Source organism: Haemorhous mexicanus, chromosome 7 (genome assembly GCF_027477595.1).
Source record: "Haemorhous mexicanus isolate bHaeMex1 chromosome 7, bHaeMex1.pri, whole genome shotgun sequence".
NCBI lineage: Eukaryota > Metazoa > Chordata > Aves > Passeriformes > Fringillidae > Haemorhous > Haemorhous mexicanus.
The window spans coordinates 42,720,995-42,747,363 of NC_082347.1; the positions used below are offsets into that span (position 1 = coordinate 42,720,995).

The following is a 26,369-nucleotide window of genomic DNA, read 5'->3' on the forward strand; positions in this document are numbered from 1 at the left end:
ATTGTAGAATCTTTTCAGCATACTGTCACAGAGTTTGGTGTGGAATGAAATAAAGCAGGGAAAGCTGCCCATCACCTGGCATCTTCATGTAAAGATACCTACATATGGCAGGAGAGCCTGGAGAGAGCTGGGTGAGCCATGGAGAGGGAGCTCATCAGCAGTGCAGGTGGTTCAGGTAGCTGCTTTTCACACAGATAATTAATGTGTACAAGTAGCTGCTAATTGCACATTTCAGGAATGATTTATGAGGTGACAGAGGGGAAAGGGGGACACGATCTAATTTCTTTGGGAACCTCTGCCATTCATACAATGGTATCAGCACAGCTGTGAGATGGGACATGATTAATGAACGGTGGGCAAACACGGCCCTGGCGCGGGACAGAGCCGGGACGCTCGTCAGAACAGTGTGGGGATGATGAGCTTCTGTCTTTAGCTGCAGTTCCCTGGGACATCGGGCTGCACCCGTGCCGGGTTCTGGAGTAAGATCCTTTGTGTCCATCAGAACACTTGCAGGTTTAATGGGGACAGTTATCACTGAGTTGTGAGTGGGTTTGTGTTTATGAACAAAGACTGTGGATATTTATTCTTTCTGTAGAGGTCATGGGGAAAACAAATGTGGCTGGGACTAATATTTATACAGGACATGAAATCTGTTAAACACTTGCTTCTGGTGCTCTGTCTTGGCTGCTGCCTGGGAGCACCCTTTACCCACTGTCCCATATCCCTCTGTCTGCTGTCTGCCATGCACCACCCAGAGCAGGTGTACAGGATGCTCTGGCTTTGCTTGGGAGGAGTGATGTGCACATTGTGATTGTTGTACCTGCTCGTCTGCACTAAAGATGATACAGAGTAATAGGATGCCTTTCACTGACCTTCTCATGGGCTGCTTAGCATATCAGTTTGCTGTTCTTTTTTAATGCTAGTCTAGGTTATCTCTGAAGAGACTGCTAACGAAATTTCAAGAAATGTAGCCTTCTTGTGGTGTAAGTGCACTTACAGGGCAGTGCTGTGAAGAGCCAGTATTACCACTTTCACTGAGGAAAATGAATGTTTTCAACACTTTTCTCAAGGCACTGTTTATGTATCAAAATAGTCCAGTCCAGACAGTTTTGCACTGTGTTATAAAAACTATTCTACGAAGGCTATACCTCAAGCTGTGTGTGATCATAGGTTTCTTTTATTTCCTTTTATATAATGTAGTATTTTTAAATTGCTGCAGTTCAACATTAAAGAGTGAAAGCATTTATTTCTGTCTTTTATAGCTTTTAGAATTTGACAGAGAGCTGTCAGTCTTTAAAGACAGATTGTATGAACTGGACATCTCATTTCCTCCCAGGTAAGATTCATATATAATCCATTTATTTAACTAGCTACAACATAATTATTACTTGCACTGTTGGTAAAATGTGAATGTTCCCGTATTTATTGCAGAAATTATAATGATGTCTGTTCCTTTCATGATTGTTTATTCTCCCCACATCCCCTCCACCACTAACAGACCACATGCCAGTAGTGCTCCATAGCTCATCGCGTGGGTTCCGCTGATCCTGTCTTTTATAGCTGCTCTTAAAACAAACCTGGCAGGAATGTGTGCTCAGAGATGTGGAAGGACTTCTAAGCACTGGGCCCTGATCACCTGTTAAATCACATAATTGCAACCATAAAGACAGTCTTTGCCTCAGGCTGTTTGACGACTGCCAGCAGTGGCACTCAGCAGGAGTGCAGTCAGCTGGGGGTGTAGAGCCTACTGCCATCACTCAGAAAATCCAAGAGGAGTATCAGGAAGGAGGGCAGGAACTTAGATTCCACTTTTTCAGTTTCACTAAACATCATATAATTACTTCAGACTGTTAGAAATTGGCTGGCTTAATACACATGGATGATTCTAGTCAGCAGTATCCCTGAGGTGTTTTAGCCATGAAGGGACACTATTGCTATCATACAAAACCAAGCATTTTGCAAAGGCAGTTCTGTTCTGGAGAAATCTGTGGAAGATTTGGTGCCATTCTATACATGTATGGTCCCTTTCCAAGAGTGAGGAAGTCAAATCTCACAGTGGCTTTCAAGGGAAAGAATTGCTGTATTCACAAAGAAGAAGTTAAAAAAATAGTAGAAAAAAGGTAGATAAAACTATGCTCTTTATTTACTTTCTTGTTAATAGATTTAATATGTTTAAATACTACTATTTTATGCTTCATGGACAGATAGAAAAGTATGATGTTTTGGCATACACTAAGAAAAAATTTGGGAAGCTTGCCTTTTGTGATCATAATCTCATTACTTCTTAGCAGCCAGCTGTGATACTGATTTGTGTTGGTCCCCTGGGACACTGGAAGTATGCACGGAGTTACCAGCACTCCAAATTGTCCTTATTGATTGAGTATGATAACAGTAGACCAGCAGGGTGTGTACATCCCTAAGTGTCTCACTCCTCATGTATCTGGTCAGGAGAGATGAAAGTGAGGGGAAGTGATACAATTTTTATACCATACGTACTCTTCTACTTCATTTCTCCAACATCAGTGCTTTCAGCCAGAGCAAGGCTTACCAAAAATACATTGTTCCATGAATAGTTTTCAGCTTCTTCAGACTGTAAGAGCTTTTCAGTGTCGTGCTCCCCTCAAGCAGAGGCCAGGAATTAGGTGTGAGTAGTCTCTGTGTGTTTTAGTTCTACTCACTCTGTTTCCTTCTCAACAACTAGGTAATAGTAATAATAATAAATGGTAAAAAAAAAAATATATACTGAGAGATGGCGTGTATATATAAAGAGCAAACTGGCTTTTTACTAGGGTGCTTTTTTCACCCATCCCTCCTTGTTTTCTGTGTCATGAAGCAAAGACATCCCATTGCCCATCCTGTGCTCCTTGAATGGCCACAGTCTCAGTAATGTATTTTTAACAGAAATACATTACTATTTTTAGTCATACGTAATTTTTGGTGTGTATAAATAATTATACTTCTACGAGATTTATAGTTACAAATTGAATTTTTATCTGTAAATAGAATGGTATTAGTGCAGCACAGCAAATTAATGTTTCTGCACATCCAAAGGAGTTTTCTCAGGGTCTTGGCAGATTCTGCATTACTGCACATTTTCTACAGGACTTTTTAGTTAACTTTGAATGTGGGAAGGACTGGAGAGCCACTTCTGAGCTCTCCTACAACCACATCTAAACCTAGCATTTCTGCAGGCATACTTAGGGAACTCAAAACTAGTCTATTGTTCTTCCCCAGTGCAATACTGTAATTTAAGACCAAATGTCTGCTTGATCTGCTGTGAATTCTTCCTGACAAGATGATGCAGTGCAGAGGGAGGGGTTCTCGGGTAGTCATCCCTTAGAACCATCTAGAACAAAGCCTCAACTGAGCTCAAGGGTTCCTCCAGCCCAAACAATTCCTTCATTTTGTGATTTTCTAGCACTGAGAGCATCTGCAGGCCTGTCAGTTATCTCCTCTCTGTTCAGCAGCCCTAAAGCACTTCCCAAACTCATCTTCATTTCTGAGTTCCTTTCAGTTCTTTAATGTGTGTGCATAAGCCATATCAGCTCAGCACCCTGCATGCCTATGCCCAGAGAGCATGCCAGGGATGCAGTGAATGAACTTCCAGAGGAAAGAGGCTCATCCCACCTGTTCTGGAGCTGGATCTGCTGATGCTGGGTCCACAGAGCCTCCCACACATCCTGTCCAGGGTCCTTGGAGCCTGCAGGGCAGTGGCAGGAGGACAGCTGTGGCCAGGCATTCCTCTGGCCCTGTCCAGAGCCCACCCTCCCCTCGCAAACCCTTCCTCTGTCCTGCTGAGATGTGCCAAAGGCAGCCTGGGAGGGCAGCCACAGTTTAACCAGAGACCACGGGCTATGTGGCAGGTCTGCTGTGTTAGACAACCTGTAAAAAGTCCTTCCAACAGAGTAATCCTCAGATATTATTCATCCACTCCTATATTTTGTGGTCTTTTATTTTATATAGTGAATATTCATGTTTTCATCTTGTTACTCTCTGTGATCTAGTGTAGCCTGTAGCAACCCAATCCACTGGGGACTAAATACAAGTTAGAATTTTAAACTCTCTAAGCTCTGTCACTCACAGGCTGAAGAGTCTGGCCATGAGCAAACAGCCCAGTGCAAGGCTGCAAAGGGCTTCGTGGTAGTCAACAATCACTCCAAAAGGCAGAAGGTGTGAAAAAAAGAAGTAGAAACATTGTAGTGTGTCAATATACAGGTGGGCAATTGTTACCTTTATCACTGCTCTCCATTAATTATTATAATTATTCTTGTTGCTGTTGTATAACAAAGATAGGAGCTGACTTTAGCAGGAGTTCACACCCACATACAAGGTTTGCTCTCAGATAAGGCTGCATGCACAGCAATCTCATGTATTAATCATTCTCTTAAAGTGACCTGTTCTTGTTTGTTGTTGAATTAGGCTGTCATGTAATTTACTGTTTGGACATATGTTTGTGTCTTAGATACCCTCTGTGTGATATTTGTCTCAAGCAGACCCTCTGCACTGGCCGTGTCTTGGCTTTTGATGCCTCTGAGCAGGAGACAGGTTGAATCTCATTTACTCTCGGCAGTGTTCCTCCTTTGAAATGCTCTCTAACACTGGTTCATTGTTCTGCAAAAATCTTATTTGGTCCATAAAGTATTTTTTCTCTACCTTGTATTTTGTCCCGTGACCCTTCTCTGTTCTAGGAGGTTGCACAATGACACATGTATTTTTGTGGTCTGATTTACACTGAGCCAGCCTGCTCTGCAGGAAGCATTGCCCAGAGTGCTCCCTTGTTCCTTCCCTTCTGCAGAGACTCTTCAGAGCAGAACCTCTGGGAGGCATTGCACAGAGCCCCCATGTCACCCTTGGGTGTGAAATGGAAGGACGAGATGATGGTTTAGGTGTCAGCAGGCTGCTCTTCCTTTCCAGTGTTCTCACTGCCTCTCTGCACGTCCTCAGGTCATACAGACTGCCTGCTGACAGGGCAGGGCAGCCCTCCTGAAGCAAATGGGATTCTCATCTCCTAGAATAGCTCCTCAGTAATGCTGCTGGTCCCGTTGTCTCACAAAAGGGGAGTTAGGCACTCAGATGGAAAAGCCCTAGGTTATTTTTATGCTTGCATTATCAGTAACTTTTATAACTCTTTTTCTTTTTTTTTTTTTTTTTTTTTTAATTTGGTCAACTAAGTATTTTCTCTGAACAGAAATACTTCAGACTCACTCATGCACTGTAAAACTCCTTCCAGGTATTAGTGAGGTATCTGAATTTACCCATGGATCTCTCAGCCCCCAAGGAACAAATTCCCACCTGACATGATGCAGTTGTCTGGGTGCTTCCAGCATCTAAGGCTGAAGCACAGGTACTATTTCCCAGCTGGAAACATAAAGACAGCTGTCATTTCCTCCAAAACAATTTGAATTTAATTATTACAATGATTTTTCAGACAGATCTTGCCTCTATGTTTCCACTCACATTAAACCAGTGCCACTCTCACCAATTCTCAATTTTCAAATAGAAATAGGGTGTTTCTTTATTTTGTGAGGAGCCAGACAGCATTACCCAAGGTCTGGTTTAAGGAATTATGGGAAAGGGGAAAAGAAAGAACCACAAACGAAGTAAAAATGTTTCAAAGAAATACTCTACCCCGCATGTAAGGTAAGGACTGCAGACCATTCTGCAAGCAGAAAATAAAGCTTATTCTAAAGAGCTTATGCTCCTTGCCAGGCTGTCCCATCTGAATGTACTGCTGAAAAGCTCAGTAGTTTGGAGCCTGAATCCTGACCCTTTTCTTTGCTCAGGTCCCAGGGGTTTTTTTCCAATATGAGATTTTGTAAAATTTAGCCCCAAAGTAAGGTACTTTTGAGAAGTACAGGTAGGTATATTCCCAGAAAAGACATCAAGCTCAATCACAGTCATAGATAGTAACATCAGGCTGTTCTGGTGCAACAAGTCAGCACTGGGTCCTTCCCAGCAAGTCAACATTATTCATCATTCCATTTATCCACTTGCAATAGTAGCAGTATTGCATACATTGCGTGGGGTACAGCATTACTGTCGTTAAAGCAATAGAGTTCATCACTCACTGTTCACTTGCTGAGGCCCTGGTATTGCCAGATAATCCACTTTTGTCATTCCCTCCCCACAGCCCTGGGGTCAGAGCAGAGCCCAGTGTGCCCATTGCCATCAGCCTGTTGCCATCCCTCCCCACAGCCCTGGGGTCAGAGCAGAGCCCAGTGTGCCCATTGCCATCAGCCTGTTGCCATCCCTCCCCACAGCCCTGGGGTCAGAGCAGAGCCCAGTGTGCCCGTTGCCATCAGCCTGTTGCCATCCCTCCCCACAGCCCTGGGGTCAGAGCAGAGCCCAGTGTGCCCATTGCCATCAGCCTGTTGCCATCCCTCCCCACAGCTCTGGGGTCAGAGCAGAGCCCAGTGTGCCCATTGCCATCAGCCTGTTGCCATCACTCCCCACAGCCCTGGGGTCAGAGCAGAGCCCAGTGTGCCCGTTGCCATCAGCCTGTTGCCATCCCTCCCCACAGCCCTGGGGTCAGAGCAGAGCCCAGTGTGCCCGTTGCCATCCTCTGGTCCCAGCCAGGTCTGGAGCGAGTGCCAGCACATGTCCTCCTGTCACCAGGTTTGGCCACAGGGTGGTTTTCAGCAGCACTATGGACACCATTCTGGGTGAATGCCCTTCACAGAAAGTGAAGGGTTGCATTATGCTTTCTGGGGAAAAAAAATGGGCTCTGGGTTTATTTAATTTTTAAACTGAAAATGGTCCTGCTGGTGATACAGGAATGCTCACTCTGAAGCATATTACAGACCAGTATTTTCTAAAGAAGACTGTCAAGCCAAAAAGCATAAATCTATTAAAAAGGTTCTGATAAAAATACCATGTCATTAACCCTCCTGTTTTGTGTTGTGCCCAGACTCAGGGCTCAAGTCCTGTTTACCCATCCTGCCCTTTGCTGCTGGTTTGCCCGGGTGACCCCTGTCCCATTGTCACCTTTGACTCCAATTGTTGGTACTATCACCATGGTGTTAGCGTAGCCTGTGCAAGTAGCAGCTGTTTAACACATTGCTCCATAACTACTGTGTTTGCAGGGCTCTGTTTGCCCTCCTGATTTGGCTGAAGTGAGACACGTATCGTGGCCAGTTGGCTTGCAGAGCATCACCGAGGCTTATTAGTGTTTTGGTGCCTGTGAAGCAGATAATCTAATTCAAACACCGGTGTGTCTTACTGCTTGGCTTAGATATGCTGCCTAAGATGTGCATGTGAAGATAAATTACATGGGGTCATTTGTTAGGAAGAGATCTAGGGAATCCAACTCCAGCTCTCTCTTTCAGGTTCAGGGAAATAAAAATTGTTAATTCAATTTTAAAGAAGAAACTAACACTCTGGTAGCTGACAAAAATTAGATGTCACCCTTTGATTAGTTGAATAGCATTTTGTTGAAATCACACTTACATACCAGCTCACACTAGTGCAGACTGTAAATTAAAAATATCAAAATATTTTTATTTTATCTTTGGCCTTAAAACTCTCAGAGCACCCAAAGGTTGTATTGGCAGTCCACGTTCACCATCCTTTCTTCAGGTTAAAGTATATTTGACAATCTGAGAGCACATCAGAGCTGAAGGTAAATTGATCCAGCATTTTCTCAGATAATATGAAAAATAGTAAATAATTTTCTGATGAAGAGTGGTTGAGTTTTTTCCCTTTTCGAAGTTAAAAGTGAGAAAAGGTTTAGTAAATATGAGGACTCATACCTAAGTTCAAAAATAAAATGAACCAAACCAAAATTGTCTCAGCTCTTCCCATAAAGAGCTCAGTTTTCATTGATGCTTTATAGTTCCATCCCATCTCAAATACTTTCTATTATAAAAAAATTGGTGATATAAAATGTGGGGGACAATTGACAGATGAGTGAGCACAAGGAGTTTTTGAACAGGAGGCATTTCCACTCCCCGAAATGTGATAAAGTTTGCTAAATGATCTGCATTTGAACCTAGTTGTAGGCTGCACAGTTGTTCAGAATGACCTTTACTGGAATAAAAAGGATTAAGTAACTGAATTTTCCCCACTGTTGTCTAGTGAGTGCTCCCACACTTCCCAGAGCAGCACTGGCAGCGTGGTCTGTAGAAGGCAGGGTCCCATAGCAGCACCACGTGTCCCCAGCACAGGCTGTCCCAGCACAGGCTGTCCCAGCACTGGATGTCCCCAGCATGGGGTGTCCCAGCACTGGATGTCCCCAGCACAGGCTGTCCCAGCACTGGATGTCCCCAGCACAGGCTGTCCCAGCCCTCCATGTCCCCAGCATGGGCTGTCCCAGCACTGGATGTCCCCAGCACAGGCTGTCCCAGCCCTCCATGTCCCCAGCACAGGCTGTCCCAGCACTGGATGTCCCCAGCACAGGCTGTCCCAGCACTGGATGTCCCCAGCACTGGATGTCCCCAGCACAGGCTTTCCCAGCACTGGATGTCCCCAGCATGGGGTGTCCCAGCACTGGGTGTCCCCAGCACAGGCTGCCCCAGCACTGGATGTCCCCAGCATGGGGTGTCCCCAGCATGCGGTGTCCCCAGCACAGGCTGCCCCAGCACTGGATGTCCCCAGCATGGGGTGTCCCAGCACTGGATGTCCCCAGCACTGGATGTCCCCAGCACTGGATGTCCCCAGCACAGGCTGTCCCAGCACTGGATGTCCCCATCTCTGGGTGTCCCCAGCACTGGGTGTCCCCAGCACAGGATGTCCCCAGCACTGGATGTCCCAGCACAGGCTGTCCCAGCACTGGGTGTCCCCAGCACAGGCTGTCCCAGCACTGGATGTCCCCAGCACAGGCTGTCCCAGCACTGGATGTCCCCAGCACTGGATGTCCCCAGCACAGGCTGTGCCAGCACTGGATGTCCCCATCTCTGGGTGTCCCCAGCACTGGATGTCCCCATCTCTGGGTGTCCCCAGCACTGGATGTCCCCATCTCTGGGTGTCCCAGCACAGGCTGCCCCAGCACTGGATGTCCCCATCTCTGGGTGTCCCCAGCACAGGATGTCCCCAGCACAGGCTGCCCCAGCACGTCCCACGGTGGGCGCGGCACAAGCTGGAGGACACTGCCTGTGGAAGCTACAGGTGGCAGCCCTCCAGAGGGAATGAATTGTTTTCTGTTAGAAAGTACATTTCACCATCTCACTAACAGGTTTTATCCATGCTTGCTCACCAGAAGAGTTCATTAGGAGCCTTTTTCCTGACTGGAAATGCCAGTTAAGGAGACATTTATATACACAGCATTGTCGGCTTGTGTTTTGAGTTCGGGCAGTGCTGACAGGATGGTTTATGATGTCAGACAACTTCTCACCCTGCAGTAAGCATTTTTGTAAAGGTGTCTAATCATCTCTGACAATACCTGTCAACAGTAGTAGTGCTCTGATATTACTGACCCTCTTAATGGTTTATTTTCCCCAAACAATTGCCAAGTAGTTCTCATCCTTATTGACTGTGACAACAGTCACAGATTGGACAGCCTGCTCCTTATTAACAGAGTAAGTTAGCAATTCATCAAAGTGTTTAGTTAAATTTCAACAGTATTGAACATTATATTAATGATGTTGCTGGAAGTTTTATTCAGAAAACCCACCTGACAGTAATCCTGATTAAATAAGTGCAACTGAAACAGAAGTTTGTGAAATAGGATGGAAAAGCAGCTAGAAGCTGCATCTTCAGAAGGAGTAAGTCCTAAACAAGTGGAAATAAATTGTGCAAGCTTTTTACATGGATGCTCCAGAACTGCCTGTCTGCACGTCATTCAGGGGCATGCAGAGTCAAAGTGTATTTTGTATAATTCTGCTGGCTGGAATACCCAGAGAATAACAGTCTCTTTTTGCTATTTATTACCCTGCTAACATGAGTGGCTAAGGTCCTAAATTCCTAGAACTTTGCCACTGTTTTAAATAGGGCATAAAATTTGTTCCACAGGGAATTCCCCATTTCCCCACTGTATTTTTAAATAGATGTATTAGAGTGTGTGTAAAAAAGTGTGTAACTGTACTATGGAATACCATGGAAGTGTGTACATCCTTACCTTACCTCTAGCACCTGTATGTGTTAGCATTATATCTGCCTATCATTTATGTTTCAGTGGTACCTAGAGGCCTTTATCTATGATGTCATCATTTTTACATGAGCACTCCCTATTCATTCTCAAGATCACTGTTTTCTGTGGATTACACAAGGTAGATTGTGATTGAGGAAGAATGCTAATGAAAGGAAAAAAATAATGCATTCTTTCCTGTCTAATTATTGGGATAGGGAGAGCTGGTTTTCCCTTTTGCTCTGCCGCAGTCATCGTCCTGGTAGTCAAGACTAATGATGGAAGCACAGAAGGATGGCACAATACTTCCCCAATGGGAGATTGATATTGGAATTTCAAACTTTTGATTATTTGGTATAGAGTCCTTGACTTTCTTTTTATCAGACCTGCAGTTGTTTTTATCAAATCTGTAATTATTTACAATACAAGTCACAAATCAGAAAATCTGTTGACTTAGAATTACTAAGTAAGTTTTGAATTAAGAACTGGTAGTTCCTTACTTGCCTGGAGTGAATGTGTTAAAAGAGGCTGGAGATGTCAGCAAAACAAATCTAACTTATTGCCCTTGATCACAGACAGTCTTTTGGAAGATGGGTATTACAAGAATAGTTCTGCTTTTTTGCATGTACACAAGCTTAAATTTACAGTAATTTTTAAGAGATTGTTTATGCCTAAAGACAAAGAAGCAGTCAAGAAGTGGGGTTGAGAGGAACGAAAAGAGAAGGGAAATCATGAAGCCAGCTTAGAAAGAACGAAAAGTGAAGGGTCAAGTAGAAGCAGGTGTTGGCACGCTCGTGTCTCTCGTTCCCCGCTGCAGCTAGTGGAAGTATTTTCCAGCTTCCTGAGTTCTGCCATGGGATGGTATTTTCCAGTTTCCTGAGTGCCACCTGGGGGGGGTTGGTGCTCTCAGGCAGTGGCAGTGTGGAGCAGGCAGGCAGGCCAGCGCTGTGCCTTTCGGCGCGGTTCCCGCCCCGAGCATGGGGCACCCAGGGGCTGCATGTCAAACACGTGCTGCTTCTGAGCCTTTGGGCGTCTTCCCTAAGTCTTCAGTTCTGCAACGTCTGTCTGTTCTGGCTGCATCAGAGCCATCATCCTTCCTAAAATGCCTGTGCATCTGTAGGCTCCTCCTTCCATTGCTGCTCTTGACTGGGTTTCAATCTGATCAGCTGGGGAGGAGACATCCAAAGGAGGTGACATTATGTAAGACACCACAGTATGCTAGGGGACAGGACCCTTAACAACACACCAAACAAGCAAAAGCTTCAGAGTTCACATGCAGATGATTCTGGAAGCAGTTACACTATTTTCATGCCACTTTTCTCTTAGCTGTGGAACAGGATGATGGCAACAACTTCTGAGGTATATGGTATTTGAAAAGTTTTTGTTCTGGAATAGTATACATTCAGCAGCACGTTTAACAAAATCTTCTTCAGTGACAGGTATATTCCAGAAACATTTAATAGAACTTTTATTTGCTAAAATCTATTTTAGATCAGTGGCATATAATAAACTAAAATAGCCCTACAACCCAGGAAGTCACAAAAAAAAGAATCCCTCATGGGAATTTTGAGTCATATTTAGCTATGGCCACTATTTGAGCCCATCTACAAAGGAATTTTGCTTATTCCAAAGGGTTTGTGACCCCTCTAGAGCATGAAGAAGAGCTAACAGTTCTCCCAATTTTGGGGGCATGTATCTTGTTAGGATATTTTATTATGTTAGTGTCAGCATTTTACTGAGATTAGGACTTCCACACGGCAGAGTGGATCGAGGGAGGGAGCTTTATTCCTGGGAGTGCAGTGAGACAGAGCACTCCATCCTTTTTGCTTCCTTTGAAGGATTCTTTCTTATAAAAAGAAGAGTTTGCCTCTCTTTATTATATTAAACTATTACCTACAGGCCATTTTGTCTGGACAATTTTGCAGCATTTATTTTCATCTCTGTCCCAGCCATTAGAAATCCGATTTGTCAAAGATACTTGTAAACTACAGTAACTTTTTGACTGGGTCATCAGTGCTAAGGACCCTGAAAAATTGGCAGAAGTTTTCACCCTGTGAAAACATTAAGATAAATAAAGCAAATTGATAAATACCATTTAACAGAATACAGGCTCTAGGATTTAATGCTTTAACACATAGCAGTAACAGATCGTTCCAGGTATGCAACATCATATTTCAAAAGCCATACAGTTAATGCTGTAAAAGGAAGGATTATATGAAATGTGATTGATTCTTATACCTTTATGTCATAAAAAGTAGCTTCAGTTATGTGGAGTTCTGGATTAAGTAAAGTAAGAGGTTATGAGAAAAAGTCAACCTTAAAGTTGCAGACAAAGAGCTTCTACTACCAATATAGTATTACATCATCAAAATATTTCACAGACACTCAGAAATAAGCTGTACTTCTGTATGTCAGTGAAGCAGCAAATTGAATTCTCATAATATGTTTTGAAAATGAGTCTTGTTAGGTTTGATGAGGTGGAAAACGTACTGAGATCACTGGTTTGTTCCAATACATTCAGTATGCTTTTCCTGGATGTTTGCCATGGCTAATCTTTTTAATGGCAGTGTAGCTTGTAAACCCATTTGGTAGAGAGCTGTATGTCTCCGTTTCAGAGCATCACACCAAACAGGATGGTAAATAAGTTTCTCTTCAAGCATGCAAACCCCTTTTTACAATACTAGAAATTTTATTTTAAGACACATATCAGAAAAACCTCATTGTTTCCTTTATTAATTCAGTGAGGAGCAGAATAAAATGCAAATGTCATTTCAAATACGTTCACACATACATATGTAGATGTTTGGGGGTTTTAAGAGTTTTATCAAGGGCAAACTTCAGTTAATTCAGGCCCAGTATTCAAGAAGTTGAGCCTGTCACAAACCCTCTGGATTTCTCCAAAACCCCTTCTTAGCTACTCCCACATGCCATTTTGGAAATGGTCTAAGAAAACAGTGGGCCTTACAGTGTGGTGAGCCATCATTGAATGCAACTGATGAGAAGATTTGGATGAGACATGAAAAATTCTGGCCTCAGCTTATTGAGGTTGAGCCAGAGGTTGCCCTTCAGGTGCTTCAGATGATCTCAGCCCATCGGCTCACACTGCTGTTATCTTTAGTTATGTTCTGTAGATTGAAATAAACACTTTCTGTTGCCCTTTAAAGCTAAGTTAGAATGCACTGGAGATGTCACAGCATGTTTATGATGGCCCCAGAGTGTAACTCCCATTTAATCTGCTTCTATTCACGATGTCTTTACAAAATAATATACTTTTCCTTAACACAATTTCATTGGTATGGGATCTTATGTAGTCAGCATCACCTTCTTTAAACCACATTCCTGATTCCTTGGTTCTGAAGAAATCTCCTGCAAAGCCTTCTGTCTTGTCCTGTCTTCCTTTCTGTCACCCTTAAGGAATCCATACAGGAGAGGTTTGTGTACAGCTGCAGTGGTCCCAGCACTCTGAACTCTGTTTTCTGTTAAATTATTCATGAATAACTCCCCTTGAGAGAATCCTGTGAAGAAATCACATAAGGTGAACTTTTTTCCCCCTAGGTTTCATTTTTCAGTTTCTGCATGTACATTTTCCACAGTCTCTTGTCTAATTTCTGTTGTAGAACTGATTTTTGAACTTCACACAGATAAACAATTTGCTGCCTTTTAAACACTCTCACAAAAGCACAAGGTAGGAGGTGAGAGTTTTTAAACTGTGTGTCTTAACCTCTTAACCATACAGTAGAGTTGTAGATCTGAGAAGAGGCGTAGAAAAAGAGCACATGAAAAGGAAAGAGGGAGGAGAAAAAAAACCAGTGTCTGGAAGAGCTGCTTTTTGACAGTGACATTTTGTAAGTAATATGGCCCTCTGAGCCAGAGGTTTCAGACTGCTTTGCCAAGATTCATTGATGGTTGTGGATGGGATTTGTTTGCAGTTATCCCTACAGCGAGGACTCTAGCCAGGGAAGGCAGTACATGAACACGAGATGTCCAGCCTGGTGCGACAGAATCCTGATGTCCCACTCAGCCAAGGAGCTCATTCTGAAAGTAAGTACAGACCTGCAGCCCCCTGATGCCTCCACACTGCATTATCTGCACCAAAGGCAGGTATGGCTGGAAGACTCTGCCTTTGAGTTTGCCAGGCTGGAGACAGCACACCATGGTAGTAAATGTAGGGATGTGCCTCCAGTGCTTTGCACCCAAGAAGGGGGATTTGTCCCCATAAACCTGCTGACAGTGACTAAAATATGAGCTTTCACAAGCACTTCTTTTGGTATCTGAGCTGCCAATGATGACTGACTGTCTTCTGTCCTGTGCCTCTTCTGTGCAAGGATGCACAGCCCTGGGAGGACTGACTGCTTGCTTTAAGGAGGGCAACAGAAAATAAAAAAGCCCCTATAAAAACCCTATAAAAAGTCTCCATTAGTCCCCCAGCCCAGTCCACCCAACAGTGACATAAGCAGCAATGCTGCCCCTTCCAAGGATTCAGCAGGGATGCAGACAGGAGCAGATACAAGTGGCTACTGGCTGAGGACTCACACAATTGAGAGAAAAGCCTGTACAGCAACAGCTGCAGGCGCCTGATTTACCAGAGTGGTAGATTTCCTAAGGTACTCCCAAGAATATGTCAAATCCTACGTAGGCCAAATCTATCACTGTCCCTGAAGGAGGGTGGTCTCCAGCAGGTAGGCTCCTAACTCTGGTACACCAACTAGGTTCCTAAATTCAGACATTCCGTTAGAGCTTTAGAGATGAGCTTGTGCAACGTTTTTAGAACATACAATTCCTCTAGGGATTTAGTGTTTGTAGACAGGGTTAGGGTTAGTTGGTGATGTTCTGTCCAAGGTTAAATTATCTAAATATGGTTAAGGAGCCCTTCAGTTTTCTTTCCTGTCATTTGCTCTCTCCTTCTTGTTCCACTCTGCCCTCCTTCTTTTCTTGGAGCACTGGACTGGGTCAGCTGGTTACCTGTGCCAGCTGACACTGCCTCTGTCCCTGTGTGTCTGCTCCTGGCACCTAGACCCCCCCATCCTGCTGACCCTGGTTGCCAGCTGCTCTAGAGGGCCAAGACCAGATCGGGAAGTGGGGATGTGATAGGAGATCTCTCCCACTTCTCTCTCTTCTGAGCTGGCCAGCTGGCAGTGGCCATGGGAAGCTGCATAAATGGATGTGCTGCAGTGAGGTTGTCTTGGCTGACCAGACTGTATGACTCTAACAGACTTACTGAACCCAAAATTGCCAAAAGTCATGTGTCTGTCTGTGTGCTCCTATATAATTAATGTAGTTTAGTGGGAGTGAATTACAGAAAATAATCTTCTAAGTAAATCAATGTTCTATAGCTTCTTAGCTTTTTTTTTCCAGTTTAAATTAATTACACCCTTGAAACTTGCTCTCCTGAAGTTTATAACCTTCTTTTTCTCTCTCATCGGGGTTATTTATCTCATGATTAGACTGTTTGCTTTGCAGTATATAATTCACTGAAAGGCTGGGAACGTGTTTTCCACAGCTACTTGAATTTCAATGCACTTCCTCACATGTTTTAATGTGTAAAAAGTGTCTACGTGACATCATGAAATTTAACCCAAAATTTTAGACAATGCATGTACTGCAGTATTCAGTAAAAAATGTGAAGCCTAAGGGCAATACAGGCTTTATAGTCAGGTAGTAGTGTCAAAATCAGTGTTATTTATTTTTTTTAAACAAAAATATGTGAAAAAGTGAGGCTTTACCCAAAATGTTACTGATAGTGCTTGGTGACCATGAAATTCCTAAAGAACAAAGGACTAAAACCGCAAAAAGAGTGGCCAATGAGGGAGGATTTTTTTTTAAAGCTATGAATAAGGAGATAGATGTGTACACAAAAGCTTGAAGAGTGTAAACAGTACAGAGGGAAAGGAATTCTTTGTGATTATCTAGAGGGCTATAACTTGGATATAATGGGAGAAAATTCAACAGGGGAAAACAAAGTTACAGCACTGAAGAAGTTTGTAACTGTGAGGTCAGTTACAATTTCCAGTCTCCGTGTAGCAGTAACCCCATCGGCTGGATCCTTCAAGGCTCACCTTTAAAGTTCACACAACTCTGTCTCTGGAGCTTTGCATTTGCAAATTGTGGTCGGGCAGTTTGGGACATCTCCAGAAGCTCCTTTGCAAAGTGACAGGTGCTGCTGAGGCCAGGCTGGGCTTTGACTCAGTGACTCTGTAACCAGCACAGGAGTTCGCTTTCCAGCCCAAAGCCAAACCAGCATTCTGGCCCATAAAACCTGGTGAAAATAGCTGCTAGAAAATAGTGCTGAACTGATAGGGGGAAGGGCAAAATGACCCTACAGGTTTCTGTGGTATTACACAAGAAGCAGTGTTGGTCTTGACTAAGAATTAACTCCCCTGCAGAGACCTATACTTTAAAGCTTTAAAAGGACCTCTGAAGAAAGCAAAATCGAATTTTAATTAACTGATTACACTGTAACAAATCCTTAAAATAAAAACGTATATGAACTTTTAAAGACTTTTTTGAATCATAACTATCTATTGAATATTCTTATTCGAGTAATTATTTTGCTGTATTGCTTTTTCTTATAGGCAATTAAAGTGTTTCTCTTTTTCTGCCTAGGCAATTCTGTATTTTATTTTAAACAAAAATTGTAGCTAATCTGCATTTAAATCCTATGTAAAGAAAGGATAGGGTGCACAAATTGCCACCGTACAGTGTGCTCAGCTACACAGTAGGCATTACAGATTGTACTGACATGGGGCTGTAAACAGCTTTCATGCAACATCATCTATCATGCCATGGTCGGTTACCTCACCATCATGTTATTTTATGCTTCCTGAGCCCTAAACCACCAAAGGTTGCCCACTGCTCGGGAGCTGCGCTGATGCCTGATCGCATGAAGTAATGAATGCTCAGCCAAGTGTATATTGTTTCTGCTTGTGCACTGCTGTAATTTGTTTATCTGTCTAAAGATTATGCAGTTGAAAATCCACAATTTTATGCTGCCTTTGTAAATTATCAAGTCGCTTTTGATGAATGTATCCCCACTTCCGATGCTGGTGGCATTATGATCTTGAAATATTGGAAAGTGCTCATGCATACAATGCAGAAGGTTATGTTTTTATATTTTTGGCAGACAACCATGCTGTAAAGTAAATCTGACCTTAAGCTTCCTTACTGCATTAAAGATAATTCAGTTTTAACTTTATAGTCCTAAATGCTACTGTTTATATAAAGTTATTGCCCAGTCAAACTTGACTGATTACGGATGAGAAAGTCTTGGCTGTTTCCTACAAAATAAATTAGTGTCGCCAACTAGTTTAAAGCACATCTACAAATGCATTAGAGACTGGAGAGTGTGCAGATCACAGATTTAATTAGCTGATAGAAATTGTTTAGCACAATAAGAAATCATTTTGTATGGCAATGTATTTGTATTTATTCCTGAAGTACCGTGCTAAAGAATCAAAATAGCTCCTCCTAATCACGTTTATTGCAAACAGCAGAAAGATGAGTGCATTTTATTATTCATTAAGATAAAAATGCTTAAGTCAGTGTATAAGGGTAAAGTTCAACATGGAAGGACAAAATGAAAGCAATTCATAATGGAGACCAGAGGAATGTCATTCGTCATTTGCTGCTTTTCTTAAAATTCCTGAATGCTTTTTTTCAGATGAAGAAATTTATCTCAGAGAAATGGTTAAAGATTATGCTCATAACCTGAAAATAATAATTCATCTCTCTGAACATTTAAAATCCCCTGTATGATGAAATCAAATGCTGTTATAAGGCAACATGGATTGCATTTAATTCAAAGAACATTTGTCTCACCTAATTCAATAAAAATTGTGTTCTTGAAAAAGGACTGGCCAAAATGCAGCAAGCACTGACTGTGCTTGCTGCATTTTGCAGCAGAAGCCTGGAATGCAGCTACGAGTCACTCATTTCACTTAGTGCAGCGTTAGCCAGAATATTTCCCAGGGTCCCATCAGCAGGGAGGAGGCATAGAGGTCTCAGAGGAGTTTTTATGAAGGCAAAATGCACAAATTACTGCAAGCAGTACTTGGCATAAAAGTTGATTTTACACATTCTTTCTCTGGAGAAGCCAAGCAAAGATGTGTTAGTATCACCTATTCAGAAACTGGTTTTACCTATTTGTACAGTATTTCCAGAGTTCCTTTCTGTGTGTGTAATCTGGAGAATTCCTGGACTGACTAGTGTTTTGTTGTTTTCTGTTTGTTTTTTTTTAAACTAGTCAGAAAATGATGAGAAGATAGTAATATATGACCACATTGGGCCAAATGTCTGCATGGGGGATCATAAGGTAATTAAATTTAACATTTTAGTCTTTTATCTTCTAATTTTTTCATTAGGAATGAGAATGTATGCACTAGGTTCTACTAATTGTAAGAAGTCAGCTCTATCTCTGTCCTATTTTTAAGTAATACCCTGACAATGTTTCAAAGTCGAATTCAGCTGCAGTCAGTCTGTCCATCAGAATGGCTGCTTGTATGAAATCAAAGAACAGGATGGGTGCTAGAGTGAAAGCAGGATACGGTGCAAGCGAAGAGGAGCAGCCCTCTGTACACTTAAAACTCTTCTAGCAGAACACAAGTGACTTCATTGGGTTATCAACTATCCTTTCAAAGCATAGCTTCAACTAGGTTGGTGCTTATTAGTAAAAGAATATATTGGCAGTTCTATGCTCAAACAACAAGTGATAAAAAGAATATAGAAAAAGGATAAAGAATTATAAATAAATACCAGTTGTTTAAATTAATAAAATGCCTGAATTCTGTGGTCTTCTTTGCTGAAGATACCTGATGGAAACCTCAGAAATACAATAAAACAGAGTGTTTGCTTTCTTTGAAAAAAGCCAATTGAGGAGTAGGAGGTAACCTCTGAAAGTCTATCTAAAAACAGCACTGAGGCTCTTGAATGGTAATTCAGAGCAATAGTGGGTAATTGTATGTGTGGATGCATGTGTACATGCAAATCTGAACTCACAAATGCATACCCCTATTTAATTCCACGGTCAGAGTTCTTGTGAGACAGAGAATTGTTTTCTAAGGAAAAATGCACTTAGGGCATTTGGTCCAGAATCATCCAAGGTTTTAAAACAGAGCAACTTGCTAACTTATCCAGTAAACAAAGAGCTCTGGGTCAGCCAGTTCAGAAAGAGCAGTTTTTGTTTCCTTCATCACGAAAGTGGTGCAGCACTGGTACAAAAGAGAGATGTGTATGGGACCTGAACCTCTTCCCACAGAAATCTGTAGAAATTTTTCCTTTAGGTTTCAGTGGGAGCAGAAATCTGTGAGGAGATTATGTTGTTCCCTTATGCATTTTGTAATTAGATTAATTCAAAAACTTGTTGCCGTATTTTGTTTCCAGTCATAGAGAATTTTTTGTTGTATTTATTACTGACTGTAAAGAAAAAAAAACAAAACAAAACAAAACAAAACATGTATGTTTCAAACATGTAACTTGTATTTTTCCCTAACTTGCTGCAGCCTGTGTTCCTGTCCTTTCGAATAGCTGCTGGGGCAGGTAAACCTATTGCAAATGTGCACAAGTGTTGTGTCGTGCAGTGATGTGGTGGTAAATATCATCTTTTTTCTTTACGTTTCTATTATATTTTCTACATCATTTCCCCTGTGTTTATCTTTCTTTTTAAAAAAATGCCAATTCTGCAACAGGAAAAAGATGCCTACGAAGTGAGAAGATTTTCCGTGAAACCACACTGTAGCCAGGAGGGAAGGCAGCACACTGAAATCTGTAATCCTAACAGCTGTATTGATAAATCCAGTCCTGAGTGCCACATTTTTAGACTGCTGATCGTACACTATTATGCTTCAGCATCTGGACTCTGTTCAAGAGACGCCTCACATACCTCACTGTCTTGTATGTTCATGTGACATCAAGTAGAAATGTGGAATTATTTTTTATATATATGTCACAGTTCTGTTGCCAAAACTCTAAATAGACAGCAGAGATGTTATGTATTCTAGATTTCACAACTTTCAACTTTTAATAAGTGTTTGTCAATGTGGAAAAGCTATTTCAGCATATTATAAAGTTTTAAAGGTATCATACCCATTATATATCTTTACCACTTTGGGATTTTGTACATTGGATTGTATAGATAGAGATATTGATGGTTTTAAATGGTATTTTCTTTTTTGACCAAGGCTTATGGTTTGTGTTTTAGTTTTAGTATTTTGGTTTTCATTTTTTAATTTTTTTTCTCATTTTATTTACTATACTGCCATGTTACATGGTTTTTGAATCACACAGCAGCTGCTTTCTATACATACATATATATGTGTGTGTATATATATGTATGTATGTGTATATATACACAGATATATAAATAATTTATAAACCTGACCAAAACTTATGCTAAATATACTTTCCAATATGAATGCTTGAGAGTGCCATATCAGCAGTAAGTATTGGAGTCTTAGCAGGTTTAGTTAAGTGTACATCAACAACCAACATTTATATAATAAATAATATATAGCAGTGCCATCCTTGATACAGATATATAGCATACTATATAGCACATATATTAGCAGTTTCACTTTGTTACTCCTATAATCTCTTCTTTCTATGTAATATTAAGGATTGAATGTGAAGTTCTTAGCTAGGTTTGGGTGTAACTTTCCAGAATTTTGTAAACTGTTTTTGTCTGTCTTTTGTTACTGTTTTATGGTGCCATATTCTATATTGAAACAATAACAACACGGGAGAAGAAAATAATAGTCTGCTTCAAGTAGCAACTGTATTGGACACAGACTGTATTTATACAGTATTAAAGAAAAAAAAAAAAACAACAACCATCAACCCAACTGTAAATTTTCCTGGTTAGTAGCTCAGTGCAGCCTACAATATAGTCTTGTTACAGACATTTTCCTCCCACCACTAAATACAACATTAAAAGGTGATTAGGGAGTCTGTTGATGAAACACAAATGTATGTTTTATTGATTTAATTTAGAACACTACAGAGTTCATGGACTGCGTGATGGCATTAGATTGATGCTTGATTTTGGTATAAATCACTACCATTGGAAATGATTTGATGTCTGCTTGCAGAGTTTTCTCAACAGTACAGCCCAGTTTATTGCAAGTATTGTTGCCCACAGGGTGTCTGCAGCTCTGTATTGTTACTGTGCCATGTTGCATTATAACCACACAGTACTTCTATTTAAGTGAACTCAACTCATGATAACTCTGAAGGCCTTTAGAAATGAGTACTCTGGTTCTCAAGCAATAAAACTAATCATGGTGAACATGGCTGTGTCTGTCCCTTTAATGTGGTGATTACAGGGAAATTACTAAATTGTTACATTTCTTATTGAGATACCTTTGACTCTGACAAGCAACAAGGGTATTTTTCACATGAAAACTTCTTCGATAGGTTGCAGTTCTGGTGTTAATCAAAACACAGTACAAACCGAGTAAAAGGCACTGAGGAGCTGGTACGGGAGCCCTGAGAGGAGGGTGATGCAGCTTTACGAGCTGTTCACAAGATGCTAGTCCTCAGCAGGTCAGTAGATGTGCCACCATAAACTCCTTCGTGGTTATCCCAAGTTTCAGAAGAAACCTCTCCAGCCTTTTCCGGCAGGGAGCGGGGCCCCGAGTACAGATGAGCTCGCTGTAGCCTCCGACCGCGGGCTGTGCGGGGCCCGAACCTCCTCGGGGGTGCAGGGTGGACCTGTTACCTGCCGGGGTGAGCTACTGAGAATGCCCCAAACTGAACCCTCAGAAATTCATGAAACGCAACTTTGGCATTTTAACAGCCCCCGAGTCGAATCCGGAGGCGCGGGGTGAGCCGGGCCGGGCCGATACCAGCGGTCACCCCGGGACAGCCGAGGAGCGACAGGCCCGGGCCCGGGATGGGGACGGGTCCTGTCCGCTCGCCCTCGGCCCGGGGCCGTGGCTCCGGGCTGTCAGTCCTGCGGTGCCTCGGAGCCCCTTCTCCCATCAGGCCCCCTCATTTCGTTTAACAACTTTGGGAAGAGGCAGGTGGGAATGACTAGCCTCGAGCGCAGGTGCTTTTATGCAGCCACTTCCTCTCAGGAGCCCGAACAAGGGCCGGTCTCAGCGTGCTCACAGCCGGGCGAGGACTAGACCCTAAACTCGATTTATTCCCTCTGTAGCCGCGGCTTATATAACTGGGCGCGGCTCCGTTCGGTGAGTAGGGACCTGCGGGACTTCCCACCCTCCCCGGGACGCGGAGCTGCCCCGGCAGGAGCGAAGGGGCCGGTCACAGTGAGCGGGGACACCGGGACCCGAGGGGGACTCCAGGGGGAGAGGGCCGAGCCCCTTTCCGCAGCAGAACCGACGCGGGGCTGTGCCGTGCCGTGGTGGTGACGGCGCCGTGCGGGCCTCGGCACCGGGAGAGAGGGCGAGCGGGGAAGCCGGGGTGCCGGGACGGGCCCGCTCGGCCCAGCGCTGCGGAAGGTGGCTGTAGAACGGGGGCCTGCGCTGCTGGGGCCCGCTGGCTGCTAGTCAGGGGCAGCAGGAGCGCCTGAGGTGCAGCCGCTCCCGGCCTTTGCTCGGGCTGCGAAGCCGTAGCTGAGACACGGGGAAAAGAGACGCTCTCGTTCCTTTGAAAAAAATAAAAGCAGGGAAAAAAAAAAAAAAAAGGCATCTTAACAACGCGGGCGGCTCACACCCACCCGAACGTGCGTGTGCCGAGGGGGAAAATGTGGAGTCTCGGGCGGCTGGGAGAGCCTCGGCGGCCGCGGAACCACACGGAGCCCGGCTCGGGCACGGGTGCGGCCGCAGGTGTGGGGCCGAAGCACGGCGGGAAGGCACGGCAGGGTGGGGGAACTCACAGGCCGCCGCGGCGGATCTCAACAACTTCTCCCCCAGGTTTTTGCAGCGGTCAGTGCTCAGGCAGCGCAATGGGCTGTGCCCGGCCCCATCTCCCCTCTCCGGAGCGGACCCTATCACCCGCCCGAAGCCGACGAGAGGCTGCATGGGCAGTTCGGGCTGCACGTTCAGCGCAAGGTCTCTCTCCTCTCCGGGGCTGACGGGCAGTCCCACAGAGGGGTCCGCACGGGGCAGTGACCGCGGCCCCGGCCCTGCCAAGGGGGCCGGGGCTCTCCCGGCTCGGCCTGCCGGCCCCCGGACGCAGCGGCTCCTTTTCCCTTCAGGAGCAGCATCGGGCACCCTGCAGAAGCTCTGGTGTCCCCGGCCCCTGGCATAGAAATGCGGGAAGAAACTCACTAAAGGAGGTTGTTAAATAATTTATTGATTTATACAAAGTCTTTCCAACACGTGTGGAGACATTCTAATGTAAAATCAAGTGTCCATGTTCCTCTCGTGCTTTTTTTGGGCATTGTTTTGGTTTTTTGGTATTATTAAGCATAAAATCCAGAGGCAGGAGAAATGAAACTGCCAAAACACTGAGGGACGGAGTGAAAGAAAACTGCCGTTTTTACACTAGAAATATACATCACAAAATCTGAAATTTACTATATACAAAGTGGCTGAGCTCAGACTTGGGACCCATAGAAAACGTAACAAAACCTGATTGTTAGGAGCAGGAAATTAACAGAAAGGCTAGAGGAAAGAGCGGGAAAACTTACAGGGACACAAAACCCAAAAAGTTGAAAAATTTTCTCTGAAATTTACATCGATGAGAAAGAAAATAAATTCATAACTTATTCTGTAAAAAATATATACATTTCACATACATCTTAGGCTGTACAACACACCACTTCAAACACCCAGTTACACTCACCCCTGCCGCGCTGCCGGTGTGGCCGTCGGCCCCGCGCCCTCACAGAGTATCCGAGCTGGTGCTGCAGGGGCTGACGAGGGACAGGTTCGTGGATTTGTGCTTTTTCAATAGCCTCGTGATTTTTTCATCGTCTGAGTTGGGGTCCAGGGGCTTGTTGTATTCGTCATCGTCCTCATTGTCCGAGCTCTCCTTCAGCTTCTCCGTCTCCGAGTCGTGCTTCTTCTTTGCCGAGGCCATTTCTGCCGCGTGTCTCTTCCGCCACTTGGTCCGTCTGTTCTGGAACCAAACCTGGGCACCGGCACCGGGCACAGCTCAGCCACGGCCTCGGCCCGCCGCCGCGTCCGCCCCCGCCGACCCCGTCCCATCCGCCACGCGGGGCTGCGGGCACTCGGAGCAGAGCCCGCATCGGGCAGAGCCCCGGCCGGCTCCCGGGAAGGAGGCGCCCCGTTGGGGACACCTGCCCGGCCCTGCGGGGCTGCACGACGCTTAAATCAGCAGCTTCCCGGAACAGTCGTTTGTTGAAAACAGAATACAATACTCAAGAAAAGTAAGTATTTTTGGCTTACGGTGCATCCCAGCATTCAGATGCACCTGCAGGCTTTGCTAAAAAATGTACGGGGTAACACAAGGTAAAGTTGTACCACTGGACATGATCGTCGTGGAAAAGTGGCCCTTTAAAAAATTTTTAAAAAAAAAATCTGTGGGGGGCTTTTTGTGGTTGCTGTGATGGCGGTTTATATTAAATATAATATGTCTATTTATTTTAAATCATTGGCAGCACAGAGAGCTCTAAGCACAAAATAGGTAGAAATTACCCTAAAATCTATCCAAAATCGAAATGTAACTTAAATTCTAACTGACTCAAAAAAAAAAAAAAAAATCTCGGCATAATTGCGCAGTGTTGGTGGCTGCTAGTAATTACCGACGCGGCAGAGAGCGGGAGAGGAGGGAGCCCGCAGGACGGACCTACCTTCACCTGGCTCTCAGTCATCCCCAGGGAGTAGGCGAGCCGGGCACGCTCCGGTCCTGCCAAGTATTTCGTCTGTTCGAAGGTTTTCTCTAAAGCGAATATCTGCTGCCCAGAGAAAGTCGGTCGAGAGTGTTTCTTCTTGCCGTCCTTGTCCAAAACCATCCCCGTCTGAGCTGGAAGCGGAGAAAGAGCTGTGTCAGAGATGAACTCTGCAGTGCCCCCGGCCAGAAGCCGGGCCCCGCCAGGCCCTGCGGAGCCGCTTCGGGTGTCCGCCGGCTGTAAAGCAAGGCTCGGTTCGGGACAGACCCGGGACCGTGAAGACCGAGTGACCCGCACCGGGCCTTCCTGCCGCCCGCCCGGTCCGCCGGTTTGGGGCCGCCCCGGCTCTGGATCCCAGGCCGCCTGCTCCCCGCGCCCTGCAAGAACCGGCCGCACTTACCGGGACAGGCGAGCCGAGGATCTCTCCAGGGAGAGCCTTGCACCACTCCCGGCCAGAAAATGGGCGGCCGTCCCGGCAACTCCGCCAGAGGCTTCGGGTAGCGGGACACGGCAGCGGGGCTGAAGTACATCCCGGCCGAGGCTGCCAGCCCGTTGATGCGAGGCAGCCCGCCCAGAAGGTTGCTGGCACTGCCCACGGGCCGCCCCAGGATGTCGCTTATTCCGTGCGGTGTCCCCAAGGGGAGCTGCGTGTTGAGTCCGCCCAGGGCTGGTGCCTTGAAACCGGAGGGGTTCTGCAGGGCGTAGGGGAACAGGGAGGTCTTCATCTCGGCCATGTTGTGCAACGCGGCTAGCGGCGCACTGCTAAGGACGAATGCGCTCTGGCGATTAGCATCCATCTGTCCCACCGCTAACATCTGCGGGCATCAGCGAGCGTGGGTCCTTCCCAACCGCACCGCGGCCGCTCCGCTGGGGACCCTTGCCGGAACCGCGGCCGCGGGCGGGACGGTTTCCTCGCCGTTCGCGGGATCTCAGCAACAGCAAGTGCCGAAGTTTGCTGGGAACAGGAAAATCCCGGCGCTAGCCCGCCGGCTCCCGCGGCGTGCACCTCCCAAGTCCGGGCTGAAGAGCAGCGAAAGCCGAGCAGGGGCAGCGCGGCGAAACAACAGACTGGGAGTCCCGGGAGAAGGAGCCCCCACCGGCGGCGCGTCCCGGCGGACTGCGGGCAATGCGCTCCACGCGCGATCCGGCGGGAAGAGGATGCGGGACCGGCAGCTCCGCGCGTCGCCCCGGCCGCGTGTCCGGCGGCCACGGGGACGCTCCGCGCCGCGCCCCGCGCGCAGATAACCGCGCGGGCACCTGCGCGCCCCGCGCCCATTGGGCGGCCACCGCCCCGCGCCGCCAACACCGCCCAATCGGCGGGCGGCGCGCGCCTCCACCCCAATACGTCACGGCCGGACCGAGCCGTGGGAGCGCGCGGGGCTGCACGTGGCCGCGCCGCGCCCGACGGGACCCCCGGCCCCACCAACCCAGCCCCACCAGCCCGGGCCCGCCCGCCCGACCCCACCAACCCGGGCCCGCCCGACCCCACCGCCGGCCGCCCTGCCCCCGCCGGCAGCCAGCGGCTACGCCTGGAGGCAGCGGCGCCCCCCCTCCCCCGCCACT

At 45.4% G+C, this 26,369-nt stretch overlaps 2 protein-coding genes across 3 annotated transcripts in view; one reads left to right on the plus strand and one right to left on the minus strand.

The window, feature by feature from the left end:
- The window catches only part of INPP5A (inositol polyphosphate-5-phosphatase A), a 188,276-nt gene extending 166,941 nt beyond the window's left edge, over positions 1 to 21,335 (plus strand). Inside the window, exons 12-16 of one of the 2 annotated variants that reach the window (XM_059852263.1) lie at positions 1,263 to 1,336; positions 13,990 to 14,101; positions 18,300 to 18,368; positions 19,555 to 19,642; positions 19,741 to 19,881. In XM_059852263.1, the coding sequence (XP_059708246.1) occupies positions 1,263 to 1,336; positions 13,990 to 14,101; positions 18,300 to 18,368; positions 19,555 to 19,635 (336 nt within the window). In that variant the 3' untranslated portion in view covers positions 19,636 to 19,642; positions 19,741 to 19,881. Of the gene's footprint in view, positions 1 to 1,262; positions 1,337 to 13,989; positions 14,102 to 18,299; positions 18,369 to 19,554; positions 19,643 to 19,740 lie in introns of both variants that reach the window. The other variant, XM_059852262.1, reaches the window with a different exon arrangement.
- Positions 21,336 to 23,284: 1,949 nt separating this feature from the next.
- On the minus strand, positions 23,285 to 26,017 carry NKX6-2 (NK6 homeobox 2). The gene is made up of 3 exons (XM_059850794.1): positions 25,207 to 26,017; positions 24,768 to 24,940; positions 23,285 to 24,085 (listed from the first exon to the last, which is right to left on the minus strand). The coding sequence occupies exons 1-3, from the start codon at positions 25,619 to 25,621 to the stop codon at positions 23,837 to 23,839; spliced, it is 837 nt and encodes a 278-aa protein (XP_059706777.1). The 5' UTR covers positions 25,622 to 26,017; the 3' UTR covers positions 23,285 to 23,836.
- Positions 26,018 to 26,369: the final 352 nt, after the last annotated feature.